Source organism: Mytilus trossulus, unplaced genomic scaffold, assembly GCF_036588685.1.
Source record: "Mytilus trossulus isolate FHL-02 unplaced genomic scaffold, PNRI_Mtr1.1.1.hap1 h1tg000103l__unscaffolded, whole genome shotgun sequence".
In the NCBI taxonomy this organism is placed as follows: Eukaryota; Metazoa; Mollusca; class Bivalvia; order Mytilida; family Mytilidae; genus Mytilus; species Mytilus trossulus.
The window spans coordinates 1,391,565-1,407,907 of NW_026963296.1; the positions used below are offsets into that span (position 1 = coordinate 1,391,565).

A 16,343-nucleotide genomic window follows, 5' to 3' on the forward strand; every position below is an offset into this window, starting at 1 on the left:
AGTTAAATAAAGACAACAGTAGTATACCGCTGTTCGAAATTCAAAAATCAATTATCCTATCTGTTATATATATATATGAGAGCCGTGGTGTAGTGGTTAGTGCATCGGACTACTAACACAAAGGTTCCTGGTTCGATTCCCGTTCGGGATGAAAATTTCAGGAACTCAATTTTCGGCTCTCCTTTGACACCATTTGCGAGTATGGTCTTAAGGAAACGATGATAGTCAGTCGGAAGGGGACGATAAATGGCTGACCCGTGTTAAGAGAGAGCCATATCTCTTGCACATTAAAGACACCCTTGTAGATTTCGAAAAAGAGTAGGCTAATGCCGCTACAAGGCAGCACTCGCACCCGCAAAGTGGAAAGGGATTAATATAAGTTGCAAAACTTGTTTCCCAATCCACTATAAATCAATATGTTTAAAAACTAAATATACATAACAATATATTATTGAATTATATCTTTAGTATTTGAACCCCATGTCTAAGCTACCCTTAAAATATTGTCGTCGTGTGAATATAACAATTTAAAATCAAATGTCTGTTTAGATTGAAAATGCAAAATAAAATATTTTTACAAAAAATAGTTTCTGTTGACACACTTTTTTTTTAACATTTAAAAGTATATAGACTAAAACTGATCCTTTGCATAGATCAAATCACGCAGAAATCTTGTTAAAAGATAAATGTAAAAGACTGTCTGTGTACTCAAGTCTCAATTTAACGCACTATTAAACATTTCTCAAACTCTAAAAATACATTTTCCATTACAAATATAGTCCGTTAGTTATCTGATATACATAAAAATCATTATTGTATTAGATATAAGTGCGTGCACACTTTATATAAATTACCCCGGGGAAAAAGTGACTGTGAGCATTAGTATCTGAAATCCAGTACGGCAACGGACCACTTACATGCAGATAAAAGGTACCGTACGAATTTATTTTTTTATTTCTAAAAAGTTATACGATTCAATACAATTTAATATTTCATTTTTCACCTCATGTATACAATAAAAAAAAACAGGCAGAAACCCGGTTGTAATTCTGTTAGATGATATCCATATGTTTTAATTTTCGAACTTGTTTTCTTTCTTCTTTTTTGCAGTTTTTCATATCCGTGTATTCTCTGTTGTCCTGCTCGTAAGGTCTTCCTTATTGCTTCCAGCCATAAAAGGCATTCTTACTTTTTGATATGAGCTCTTAAACCTTCTTTTCAATTTGTTCTCTTTAAAGAAACTATTTTTTTCTTTTAGCTATTTTGTTATTTATATGGACTTGTACTATTCAATATTTGTTTCATATACGTATCACTTAATTCATACAAATAATTATAGTGTTGGTAAAATTTAACCAGCTCATGTTCCTCAGTAAACTGTTTCAAAACCATTTAATTCTAATTTTGAACACTTTGAAATGTCAAACTGACCGTATCTGTCCGTTCGAATATTTTCCAGTTAATACAATCCGGTTCAATATTTATAAATCTATACCTGTGTCTTGCAACAACTCCCTGCTGTGTATGGGTAATTGAAACCTACACAAAGTCTCCCATGATAGCCGGGTACGGTGTGTATTTACCCACATCAAAGAAAAATATTCACGTCTGAATTGCATTACTAAATAAAATTTTCTTGCAGACATTAATTGCGTCGCAATAACCAACAATTTGACTTCCCAGTGAATATAGAATATAAATACCCGTATCAATATTTTCGATTATGACATGTATATTTGTTACAAATGGTTGTTGTCACTCATGTTTTACCCGAATTAGATCTTATTTCTTCAGTCAGAAATCAAGATTGAGTTAGATTGATCGATTAATGGTAGCTTTACGTCCTACGGTTGAGTAAATAAAGGCAACAGTAGTATACCGCTGTTCAAAACTCATAAATCCATGGACAAAAACAAAATCGGGGCAACAAACCAAAACCGAGGGAAACGTATTAAATATAAGAGGAGAACAACGACACAACACCGAAACGCAACAGCACACAGAAACAGACTAAGCAACAGACAATACACCACGAGAATAACAAATATAACATTTGAGTAAGAGTTAGTAATATATCAATATTTAGCAATATAATTTACCAAAGAAAGTAACCAAAAGTTAGTGTGCAATAAATTCTAATATTGCACTTGTTCAATAAATTTCAAAATTCATGACGTCATCAACAGCAAAATCTTAGTTTAAACCAATTTTTACTGTCAAATATTATATTGCTATACTATAAAAGGGTTATTGCATGAACATTGGGGAATATTGTCCCTCGTAGAACATATATTGCACTCGCAAGCTCGTGCAATTTAAAATTCTACTCGGGACAATATTCCCCAATATTCATGCAATAACCCTATATTATCTTATAGGTATATAAGGTTTTTAAAAGGCAAGTGCGTGTGAAATTTTCCTGTACCTGACAGATATATTAACTTAATTGTTTAGAAAGGATATCAATATTTAGTCAGACTCGACGATACCACGTGTCAGTTTCACAAACTAATCTGACTTTAGCTTCTTTCGTCTAATGGTATTTGATTGCTTAACTATTCACTGTTATACATCTTCTGTTTATAGTCGACTTTCAGAACATAGCGTATTTCTTGTTATGTCGCATTGGTATCACATTACTAATAATCATAAAACTGAAATCTAAATAAAAGTATCCGATTTTTTTTTATAACAAAGCGCATCTAAACAAATGTAAAAACACTTCTGATTTTCTCTAAAAAATACAACAACAATAATACAATACAAAAACTAAATGTAATGTTAATACGCACTCCATACTTCTATTTGTAAAAATGAATTTGTAAAGCGTTATTTTCTATGATTTATTTTAATCAAAAATTAATTTCAGGATTTAAGACTGTACACACAGAAACTAAATCCGAAATTATGGAATTCGACTGTGGAATATGGAAATTTAAACCGAACATCTTGCAACCGTGTGCATCCATTCGATGGTTCACGACATTTTTCAGCGTTACTGCACTTCTGACGTCATCATTACAAATGTACATCAACTCTCAGGTAACATCAATAGAAAAACAGTTTGAATTAAGTAGTAAACAGTCTGGATTTTTAATGAGTTGTGATGAAATAGGATTTTTGACATCATCTATAATAGTTGGATACATTGCTCGTCGAGTCCATATTCCTAGAGTACTCTCGATTGCCACTGCATTTTATGGCATTTCGGCACTCATCTGCTGTATACCTTATGTTCTAACTACGTTAAAAGACAGGTCAGATAACTTTTCTAAATCACATGGACGTTTTAATGTTTCAAATCCAAAGTTATCAAAGTTTTCTAGTTATCTTTGCGCGCCAAATTTAAATATATCAGAAGACAACTCGGGTAACCCAAGCATGCGCAGTGACCAAGGCGAAGTGTATGGAAATTTGAAAGGCTGGAGTATGTTTTTAATTGGCTTGGGAATGATGCTTCAGGGTATTGGTAAAGCCCCGAGAAACTCGATGCTTGCAGAATATGTTGATGAAAATGGAAACCGAAGAAAAACAGGATTCTATGTTGGTGAGTCTAAAATTATTTGATTAATGAAAATTATGTCATTCGGGTTTTTATATATAGTAGTAACGAAGCCGTATTTGTTTTTGAGAAAGACACAGTTTTTAACGATTTCAATTAATTACACATTGATTGTTAGATTCTAGGCTCCACCATACATAAACTGTATATTTAGAGACACTTTACAAAAGTGCCCTCAAAAATGCAAAATGTCATATTCCAAGAACATTATGGCTATATTTAAAAACACAATACCAAAATATTCATTCAATAGATTTCTTAAACAATTGGCTGCATCATTTTTAATTGAGATTTGTCAACTTCGGTTTGAATTTTATTAAGCTATTAAAGTTAGTTTTGTCATATATAGCTAGCAACATGTACTGATGTTAGCTGATACATTGGCAATCATACCACTTCCCCTTATTTCATATTTGTTTATAGCATTTAATTCCGAAGTTTTAAAATGAAACCTAACACTTAATTAAATTCTAACTATAAATGAGAATTTGTATGGAAAAAAGGGGGGGGTAGGGTTTTCTTTTTTTTATTCTTTAAATTTTAAGATTGTTTTTGTCTTGTCTTTGTTTTTGTTTTGGCTATGTTTTTGTTTTGGCTATCATTATTTATTCTTCATATTGATTGCCCTACTTTCTAACCTTCCTTTTCAATCTGATATTCTCAATTTTTCATATTTTTCCCATGTAGATATTTGTATATATCACATTATCACAACAATGACTAATAGTTGTAATGTTAGAATCTTTAAAGACTCATTTATCGTTCTTTTGCAAATACATTCAATCATAGGCATCATCGCATCTACAGCAATGTTCGGACCTGTCCTAGCTTTTGGCCTTGGAAGTGTTTTTAGTAACCTCTATGTTACTTTAGAAGGTTAGTATCTGTACCTTTTTTGTTTTTCGTTTTCACTATATAGTTATTATTTTTACCTTAATCACCAGAGCATGTCATACATGTATACCTTTAAACCACTTCTTTGTATTAACAGATATATAGAGCTTATATAATTATGATGAAAAATATTAAATACACAACTTTTTGATATATTCACAAAAAGTATTATTTAAAACAGAATGTTTGTTTTCTTTATTTTTCACAAGACAAACATAATAATAGATGTCTGAAGAAAAAAATATAAAAGCAAAGTAATGATATTTGATATACATTATTATAGATGTTCCTATCAAACCACGTGATCCAAACTGGATAGGAGCTTGGTGGCTGGGGTTTCTAGTGTTTGGAATTATGTCCATAGTTTCAGCGGTGCCCATCTTTCTGTTCCCAAGAAAACTGTTAGAAAATACAAATGCATCCCCCTTGAAAATCAAGAGACGTACACATGAAACAAAACTATCTTTTCTGCACACTGAAATAAAAGGTATTGTATTTAAGATTCATATAAAAATATAGTATACAGATTGAGTTGTCATTTTAATTAAGTTATGTTTAATTACATAGATCCAGTTAATAATAAATCGTGCGAGAATTATTTGATCAGATACCGGCAACCTTCCCAAAGCTCGTCTCATTATGTTTTGTGAATTGTTTTGTTTACTGCTGTATGTCATCAAAGGGGCGAATTCAGAGTTCGAGAAAAGGGTAAAACAATGGTTATTTGCCCCGATCGTAGAGATTTGAAATTTGATATAATGAATTTAAGGCAAAATAGTTTTGTGAACAAACTTATACTCTTCTCTTCATCCATCTGCCTCTGTATTTTGTGCAGTTTCTGCATTTCCTCGACATGTGATGTATTTGACCCCTGTGTTTCTTCTTTTTCTGAGCTATTAATTCCAGAAAAGAGCTCCGACAGGATCAAAGACCTTACAATACTAATGCTGATGAAATGTTGTTTCAAAGGTTGACAACGCTTAGATAATGATCATAACTAATCAGATACGTTTGAACAAAAACTATCAATTGAATAATTCATTTAAATATTGCAACAGGTTTCGTCAAATAAAAAAATTGATGTGGTTTTATTGTCGTTGTTTTTAATGTTTGTTTTTTTTTAGTTTAGGAACGTTTTTATAATTTCATTGGGCAATACATTGGGTCGGTCTTTGTAATCTTTGAATTATAAATTGTTTAAGATAATCATTATGTTCATAATTATAATCCAATTTCTTTTACAGGACTTTTCAAGGCGATCTGCAGGATATTTTCCTCCCCTCTATTTAGCCTGACTCTATTTGCCGCTGTTTTACAATTACTATCAGTATCTACGTATTTGACATTTCTGGTAAAATATTATGAAAACCAGTTCCATTTACCAACATGGAAATCTAATTTGGTTATGGGTAGGTTTTTCTTATCCAGATAAAGGTACCAGTAGTTTACCGCTATACAAAAGTCATAAATCGATTGAGAGAAAAGAAAACTCAGGTTACACATTACTAGTAAAACAAAAAGGATACATATCAAAAATAGGATAACAAAAATTAAAAGACAAAAACACTGAAGTACACCAAGAATCAAACGGCTATGCAACATACATAGAAATGAACCATTAGATAACAACTGTCATAGTCCTGACTGGATAATGAACATCTAAAGACAAATTGGTGATTTTAACATGGTTTAGTGGCTAGCCAAACCTCGCGCTTGATAGCAATGATAAATATACAGCTTAACCAACAACGTTTACATGACAGGAAAACAGTACAAAGAAATGCAGGAACAGTCAGGACAGAGACATACATAAATAGTCTATATAATAAAACATTACAAGTAACACCTACTCCAGCAAAATACAAACAAAACATTGCTGTTTATTTATTAATTTTTTAATTATATAAAAGGAGATAACTCAGTGTGTTCTTTCAAAAAAGTAAAAAGGGAACTTGCTTTGGAATACTTCTGTTCCAACAAGACATAAGTAGTTCTTCTGGATTCGAACATTTTTAACGTATATGACTGTAATTTGTTTTAATGCATTTAGTTTCACCAGTAATAAATTAGGTTATTGTTTGTGAAAGTGATGTAGTAGTTAATTATTCGTCCTTCAAAGTTGTCTTTCGAATTTTAAGAAAAAGTTTTGTTGCCATGTTTTTTGTACATGCTACATGTAACTATAAGCTCGATCTACGATTTGTTTTAATTATATTTTATATTGCTTTTTGTTAATTTGAATTCCGTACTTATATTTTTTGTATTTTACGTTAGCTGGCTGTACCATAACTTCATTATGTATCGGAACGTTCATTGGAGGGGTCGTAAGCAGGAAGTACTCCATGTCACCATTCAAAACTATGACGTCACTTCTTGTTTGCCAAGCAGCAAGTACTATTGTTTTTGCAGCAGGAATTTTTATTGGCTGTGAACAATCAGCATTTGTCGGACCAACGGAATATGGGTATTGATTCATGTTGTATATAGTTTTTTTTTGTGTTTTTTCAAATTATCATCTCAATGACTGATTTTCTGCAAAACTCCTGAAATGTTTTAAAGTTAAACGTTCGAATATCTCGCCAATTACTACGACCGTCACACACGGAATTATCAAATCAAAATAATCGTTACGTGCTGAATAGTAGTAGAAATAGTTCATTACTTTTACTGTGAAGTCTATTATTGGTTCAATCCATTTGACGTGGTTCTGTATTAATACATCGCATCATCGTGTAATTGTGCTATGATAAGTTTTTACAGATGTACTTTGCCCATATGACTTTTTGTGTTTCGTTGTAACATGCTTGTACTGTTTTATAGTGATTAGGATTATAACACAATATTGACTGCTGTACCCGTATTTTGGACATTTTTTACCTATTGTTGAATTTTCCTCGAATTTCATTTTTTTAATACTTTTTGTTTTATCATAATGATGTTATTTTCTTATCCAACCAGTTTCCTCGTCTTTGAATTGTTATCAATTCGTTTGATGTGTTTGAGCCTTATCTTTTCCGAGCGTATATCTGGTGAGGTTTGTTAAACAAAATCCTTTTCGCAAATATTACATTTGTCTGACTTAGACGATATTAACAAACGGAAGAATAATAATACATAATGTAGTGTCAACCTAAAAGGGATTGATATCTGTAAATCGAATGACGGAAATTGTTTCTATTTCTCACTTACAACTTACCATCTTGTGAGGAATATATGTCCAAAACTGATAGAAACAAAGTCAAACAATTATAATTTTTTGTCATCTTAAATTGAATTTGTTTAACTATGAATATCGAATGTTTCTTAACATAAGTACTAGTAATCGGGCCAACAACAATAATTTTATCTTTAGTTTCTAAAATAATGGCATTTTAATTGTAATACTGTCTGCATCAGCTTGGATTTAAGCTCGCCCGTGAGGGCTCGCTTATTATTTTTGAACAATTCATATTAATAAATCAATATACAAAGAATACAATTCCGATGAGGTTTTATAGACGTTAGGAGAAAAAAAGAGTCTGAAGGGTGTCACTAAGGGAGCACGAGGTATTTACTCTTCCAACATATCATTTTGACTAAGGATTTTTTTGTTCCTGTAGTTACATGTATCAATATCCAAAAATGACGATATCTGTTATTTCTTAGTTTATATATAAACCTTGCTAGGACCGGTATGCGATATGGAAGAAAGTATTTATCCCTATTAGGTTAATTAACATAGAATAGAAACAGAGTCACAATCAAAAATAATAAATTCTGAGAAAAATTAAAAACGGAAAGTCCCTAATAAAATGACAAAATTTAAAGCTCAAACACATCAAACAAACGGATACCAACTGCCATATTCCTGACTTGATACAAGCATTTTCTTCTATGAAGAAAATGCTTGTATCAAGTCAGGAATATGAAGAAAATGATGGCTTTAATCTGGTTTTATAGCTAGCTAAACCTCTCACTTCAAATCAAGTCATATCAAATTTCAAGTGTATTTTTATTCAGCGGGATCATGACAAATGCAACATATGTGGACGCCTGTAACTGTAATCAAAACAGTTACTTTCCTGTGTGCGGGTCAAACAGTCAAACATATTTCACTCCATGCTTTGCAGGCTGTACAGGCGTAGGAAAAAGGGTATGTCAAACTTTATAGAATGGAACAATTAATTTCAATTTGATACCCTAGTAGACATCATTCTGTGTAGTCTTTTTTTGGAGAAAAAAGTTTTATGTTTTATCTACTGTGGATTCATTATTTTTCTTTGGATGTCAATTTTTGTGGATTTCGTGGGTACAGGTGACCCACGAATTCAAATGTTCATCGAATTACAATTTTTCCATAGGCTTGTGAGCAGACATTTGTAGAACCACGAACTTAAATGTCCACGAAAGTTTAAGTTTTGGTCAATCAACGAAAATTGGAACCCACGAAAATAAATAAATCCACACTACATGAAAACTATATATATGGAAAAAGTTCGCCTGCTACACGAATTGATACAGCAGGTGTTACTTAAGTATCATGCATTGCTTACTGCATCGACCCCTCTTTGCCAGATAAAACAGATAATGTTCAACACGACAGATGTCAAAACAAACAGATTCGCCCAACAAAGTCCTAAAACGGGGAACTAATTAGCGGGAGGACATCATTTCTATAGTGGGACGCAAAGTTAACGGATAATGAAACACTTTTTCTATAATTACAAATCCTTTGTTGGAACAATTACCTCGAGCAAAAAAGAAACAAAAAACAACACTGTGATCAATTTTGATCCCAACAAGATAAAAGTTCCTTCTCCAATAAAAACAGAATTTATCTCTTATTTTATTGAGGAATATCAATGTTATCTCTTTTACAGTTGTTTACAAATTGTACGGGCATTGATGATGACAAGCAAACTACACACTTTGGAAACTGTGTTTCGGACTGCAATGCCTTATATTGGTATGTGGGTGTTAACGTGGTTACCAGTTTATTAACAGCTGTTAAGATAATGCCGTTATACATTGTTAAATTACGGTAAGAATATTTAAAGTTTTCTTTACGGCAACGTTATCTTGTGTGATTTCTTTTATACTTTGCGTCCACCTTCTAAATTATACTCATTTTCAAAAGCTCGCCCGCCAATGATTTTGCATGTCTTATTAAGTTTACGTCGCACTTTTCTCTTTAATTTTAAATCAGAACTCTGTGATTTTGCAGAAAGCTTCGTGAAAGCATTTATCGTGTGAAGCGTTTACATATTCTTAGTTTATAAAATTATCGCTTACTTTTATATTCCTACTCACTATCATCAGTAGCACATTTTGTTTATATAGGGGTTGCTAACCTATATAGTTTTACAAATTATGTCCAATTATGTATTTTTCGTCCCGTTTTACCCCAGGACTCTGAATTATATATTCACGGTTACAAATAAAGAGTTGTTTTCCTCAACAATTTTTATGCTCATTGCTGAAGGCCATACATAACTTTATAGCTGTTATCATCTCTAATTAATAAAATTGAGAATGGAAATAGGGAATGTGTCAAAGAGACAACAACCCGACCAAATAAAAAAAACAACAGCAGAAGGTCACCAACAGGTCTTCAATGTAGCGAGAAATTTCCGCACCCGGAGGCGTCCTTCAGCTGGCCCCTAAACAAATATATACTAGTTCAGTGATAATGAACGCCATACTAATTTCCAAATTGTACACAAGAAACTAAAATTAAAATAATACAAGACTAACAAAGGCCAGAGGCTCCTGACTTGGGACAGGCGCAAAAATGCGGCGGGGTTAAACATGTTTGTGAGATCTCAACCCTCCCCTATACCTCTAACCAATGTAGAAAAGTAAACGCATAGCAATACGCACATTAAAATTCAGTTCAGGAGAAGTCCCAGTCTGATGTCAGAAGATAAAACCAAAGAAAATCAACAAAATGACAATAATACATAAATAACAACAGACAACTAGCAGTTAACTGACAAGCCAGCTCCAGACTTCAATTAAACTGACTGAAAGATTATGATTTCATCATATGAACATCAGGCACAATCCTTCCCTTTAGGGGTTTAGTATCATACTATCATAACATATATGAGAAGAACATAACCCGTGTCATGCCAACAACTGTTTTTAGAATAAATTTGTTTAGTTCCGACGCAAAGACCTTATCAGTGACTCAATATTAACGCCAAAATATGCAATCTTTAATGACTTGACAACAATAACTGCTTTATATAGATATAGGAAGATGTGGTGTGAGTGCCAATGAGACAACTCTTCATCCAAATAACAATTTAAAAAGTAAACCATTATAGGTTAAAGTACGGCCTTCAACACGGAGCCTTGGCTCACACCGAACAACAAGCTATGAAGGGCCCCAAAATTACTAGTGTAAGGTAGCAATCAACAGTTAGGAAAAAATACTAAAATTTGCCCTTATGAGTTTTACCATTCCCTTTTCATTGCTTTCTTGCAATATCAAGCTTACTGTTTGTGTCATATATGGGCATATGTATGTAATCAGAATCTTCCATAGATTTTATTTCCAGTATATAAAATGGTAAAATATCATTTCTTTTTGGTGTATCCATGGCAACAATCTGCATTTATTTGTTATAAAATATTGCAAAAAGGGGGGGGGGGAAGATGTCACATATTTCCCCAAAATTTGGCTAAAAGTAGAATTTCAATCGCTTGAAGTAATACCTTTTCCGAAACTGTGTACATATATCATTCAGTAAATCCAATGAAAATCATATGTCTTTCGTCTCATTTTTTTGTAAAATTGCGACAAAAACTTCGGGTAGAAAAAGAGTGTTTGTAAACAGTACATTAATTTCTGGACCGATGGCCGGTCTAGCTATGAAAATACGGACTGTCAAACAGAAAACAGCCCATAAAACATGTAAAAAATAATCTTGATGCTCTTATAAACCATCTTTGAAGGCTAAATTAACACTCATCTGTCTAAAAATTAATTTTATTACACAATAACTTTCCTATTTGAAAAATCCACAGGGGCCATAATGCGAAACTAAACTTCTAACTGTGTATTGCTACCTAAAACAATCCAAACGGGAAAACCAACGGTCTAATCTATATAAACAAAACGAGAAACGAGAAACACGTATATATTACATAAACAAACGACAACTACTGTACATCAGATTCCTGACTTAGGACAGGTGCAAACATTTGCAGCGGGATTAAACGTTTTAATGGATCCAAACCTTCTCCCTTTTTTTGAACCAATAGCATAACATCACAACATAGAAAAAAACACGATAAGATATCAATTGGCAGACTTAACTCAATCAAAAAACGTATGATTACACAATGAACGAATAAATTTGATCTGCGATATCTGAATACAAATGCACAGTTAATTAAATATTAGAGACAAACCTTCATGACCAAAAAGCTAACAAAAAAATTCAAACAAAGCCATGGCAGGACATCACTGAGAAATATTTAACCAATCAATATTCACTTTAGAAAAAAAACGGTTTTAAAAAAATAATTTTAAAACAAATGTAGTAAGAATAAGTGAAAAATTGAAGATATTACAAATAATCAAAATTATAGACTATCATATCACATTTAACTATTTTGTTATTGAGACATATGAAGAAATTGCCTGTGAATTCGTTAACTAATATTCATACAATGAACATTTATAATGCGTGAATCAAACTGTACACCCTTTTTCACTATGTGAGATGCGTCCGTTCATATACAATTTTAATCCTGTTATCTATGATGAGTTTATTATTTATTAACATGTATAATTGATATGCTTCACTGGTATAATCATATACTGACAAATGTTCTTGCCTTCATCGTTTTGGAATGAAATTAACAAGTTAATGTTTGACTGAATTGATTATATACCTTCCTTTGGTAGAAGTGTTTTGCTTGAACATGTTGAAGATAACGATAATAATTTACTGGTATAAATATGTACTTATCGTTCTTAACAGGAATGTTTAGGCTGGAGGTAAAGTTAACGTTTAATTGGGAATTTATGTAGCTACTTTTCTTTTACAGGAGTGTTCCGAATGAAGACAAAGCTTTGGCTATGGGTCTCTCGTCGTTTGTAACCTCTCTTCTTGGTAAATAACTCATTATGTTATAGATAATGCATATTTTAAGGTTTTTCTTGTCGTAGAACACACCAAGGGGTGTCAGGATTGATCAAATGAAAGAACGACCGGAGGGAGGTCTTTCTTTTAACAATCCTGACACCCCGACAACACTAAAGTGGGATATTTCTTTTTAAGCGTTCAGGTTTTAATACGCCCTGCGGCTCATTTAAAATGTGAAATAAAACTCACTAAATAATTTAGATATAAACCTTTCAAAAATTGTTATCCATACACAATAAAAATATTACTGTAACTGCATGAAGTAAGACACAAATGTATTGTTACCATCCGATAACGGTGTATGATAAATACAAGACACAATGTAAGTTAGTTATTTATTGTATCGCTTAGCTTATGGAAAAGGGGGAGGGGGTATGTTTTTTTTTTCGTTTTGTTATGTTATTTCTATCGCGGAAAAGTTGTTATTTATCTTACCATTTTACTTGAATCGAATGAAAAATTCAGAAACATTGTCTTTCGAATAGCAATAAATTTGATTAAAAGATAAAGTCAGGATAAAATTATATACCCTCCGCACCCGACCCTTTCGCGAGTTACGTTAATGTTATTCAATAGAATATAAGATTATTTTATTAGTTGATCATTTGATAGAGTAAAAGGTATACATAAATTTTAAAAAGTTACGAACTGACACAAAGACGAATATAAATACATGTAGGTCACAGTATGATTTCCTATTCAGTGTGTATCGTTCTGAACATGCATGAAATATTTGCCACTGGACGTTAAGTAATCAACCTATTCAGTTTGACTCAATAAGATTTTCAAAATCTTACACACGAATATGTTAAATCTGGATTTATTTTATGAAAGTCTACATTAAAATTCATCTGACCTATATGATAATGTTTCTTTATTATAGCGATAAATCAACAAAACTTCACGTTATTTGTTTCTAAAATTAAACTGCGGGTCTACAATGACGGTTTCTTTTACATGTATCATTGGTTGAACTTTAAAAAATAAATTTCCAACATCGGCAACAAAAAACTATTAGACGAATAAAAGTTTGAAGTAAATCATAGATTGCATGTTTATCAAGGAAAATAATGACCTTACACAGGTCATTATTTTATGCCTTGGAGCATATACCATTGAAACATGGTATCGTCCGGGTTGATTCTGAAAAAGAATGACCTGACGTTCTGAAAGAAAATAACTCCATATAGGTATATAAACGTTGTGGAAAGACTTTGTGGTGTAATGTTGTCATTTTAATGTTATAATTAACACTGCCATTAAAGCGGGAGGTTTGGCATGCCACAAAACCAGGCTAAACCCACCATTTTTTTCATAAAATGCCATGTACCAAGTCAGGAAAATGGCCATTGCTACATCATAGTTAGTTTCTGTGTGTGTTACGTTTCGGTGTTGTGTCGTAGTTCTCTTATATTTGATACGTTTCCCTCAGTTTTAGTTTGTAACCCGGATTTGCTTTTTTCTCTATCGATTTATGAATTTTGAACAGCGGTATACTACTGTTGTCTTTGTTTGTTTACTATTAAAAGAACTAAACATTTTAAACGATTCCTTTCCACAACACTAAGTCTGCAGCGAACAATAGCTATTGTGTTTATTGGATGGGACAAAAGAGCTATATAAAGTTCAACTCGACAGGTAACCTTGATGTGAGTATGTAGAAATGTTTCCCGTCGGACATTGAATTTCACTATAAAAAAATACTTAAGTTTGTCTCTTGACTGCTCCTTGGCTGACAATTCAGTGGTAAGTGGTTAAAATAATTTTACTATTTGAAATGTCTTTTTTGGTGATGTACTAGGTAAATGTCTTGGACTTAAAAATGGTGCGAAACCAAAATTTGTATGAACTTAAACGGTGTATTACCAAAATATTTAGAGAAGGCATAACAATTTATGATTATCATATCCTACTTTATTTCAAATTCCACTATTTCCAAATTTTCTTACATCCCACAATTAAGCCTTATGACACCCCCCTAATTTTTCTTTTCACCAAAGCGTGTCATTCCGTTCTACGGAGATGGCAACATAATTATATTGTTCTCATACAACACTAACATACAATAAGAATGTTTTACTTATATACATGATATAATTCATATAATTCCAGGATGGCTTCCAGGACCGCTTATTTCCGGTGGACTGATTGATTCTACTTGTTTAGTATGGAAAAAATCACATGGTGTTCGTGGATCATGCGCACTCTATGACAATGACGTATTTCGTCTGAAACTCCATGGGTATTCGTTAATTGGACGTATACTGGTTATTGTCATATTATGTTATTGTTGTTTCTACACAAGAAAGATGATCACGTGGAGCACCATACCACAACCAGTACAAAAGGAAGTTTCTGTACATGCGCAAGACAAAGATATGAATGGTAATCCAGGACATGAATTGAAACCGATGATTAAAAACACTGAATATGATTAAGTCATTAGAAAATGTAATATTACAAATCCACATCTTATTCACCTATATTTGCATACTTAGTATTTGTATGATAGTTTGTAGATTTTTTACGTTTTTTTATCAGTATATGTTTATAGAAATAACTTCCAGTTACTAGAGCTAAGATAATCTGTACCTGATTTAGTCATTGGACAATCAAATATGACAATTGCACATTTTTTCCACTTGTATTTGGAAATTTAGTATTTGTTTTAGTTTTCAAATTGTTTCATTTGATTTATCAATATATGCTTACTAGAACACACCCGTGATATCGCGGGTCCGTGACTAAATTAAAGTATATAACTATGCGCAAGCCTTATTTTAGTATTAGTATTGTCATTTGATAAAGTCATGGCGATTATTAGATACACAGTTTTCTCTGCTTTCAAATCTTACTGTTTGAACCCGTCGAACTGGAACTTATCAATTATTGGTAATATTAATTATTTGGAAAACAAAAGGTTCTTGAATGGAGTATTTTTTAATCAACAGCAGTGTCATATATAAGTTATAAATAAAGTTAAATTCTTTGATTCTCTGTTTTACGTCATGTCCGTTAACAAATTGAAAACTGTACCTATACGCCTTATTTTCAGTCCATATTTTTAGTATTCGTATTGTTATCTTAGAAAGTCTTACTGATTAAAATACTACAATAGGTAACAATTTGTGTCAACCCTGTGATAATGACCGGTGTAATACTATATAGCAGATTAATCCTGAATACACTGTTTGGTGGTGCGCGTGTCAGATGCGGAACGTACAGATAAGGTAATCGGTAACAGGTGAATATACTATTGATATCAATATCGGTATCGGACTCGACCCGGAACTTCTTAATTATTGGCAATATTAATTACGTGGAAAACGAAAGGGTCTGGAGTAGTGTAATTTTCAATCTACACCTTTGTACTATATTTGTTATATATAAAGTTGAATTCTTTGATTCGTCGTTTTCACGGGATGACGGCTGGCAAATCGGACCTCGTAATTTTAGTATTATAGATAATATTTATATAGAACATGCATGACGTTACTCGAGGTAAGAGAATCTGTACAATGTGCGGACTCATTCTTCAACTAATTTGTATTCAAAGCTCACTAAAGATAACAGAACTGTACTTTGAAACTTCAAATGCACGTTTTGTCACCATTTGCGAAAAAAAGAATTTGAAGAGCATTAAAATTTTGCTAAACATGGGTAGGGCATTCTAGTGGTTGTACAAACTCATCAAAAATATGTATCAGACTTATAATTATGTACACTAAAAATCTTTTCTTAGACCCATA

At 32.3% G+C, this 16,343-nt stretch overlaps 1 protein-coding gene across 1 annotated transcript; it reads left to right on the forward strand.

The window, feature by feature from the left end:
* Nucleotides 1-821: 821 nt before the first annotated feature.
* LOC134699899 (putative solute carrier organic anion transporter family member 1B7) lies at nucleotides 822-15,637 on the forward strand. The gene is made up of 10 exons (XM_063561298.1): nucleotides 822-930; nucleotides 2,870-3,547; nucleotides 4,352-4,438; nucleotides 4,740-4,943; nucleotides 5,701-5,865; nucleotides 6,731-6,926; nucleotides 8,456-8,588; nucleotides 9,316-9,476; nucleotides 12,497-12,561; nucleotides 14,707-15,637. The coding sequence occupies exons 1-10, from the start codon at nucleotides 918-920 to the stop codon at nucleotides 15,030-15,032; spliced, it is 2,028 nt and encodes a 675-aa protein (XP_063417368.1). The 5' UTR covers nucleotides 822-917; the 3' UTR covers nucleotides 15,033-15,637.
* Nucleotides 15,638-16,343: the final 706 nt, after the last annotated feature.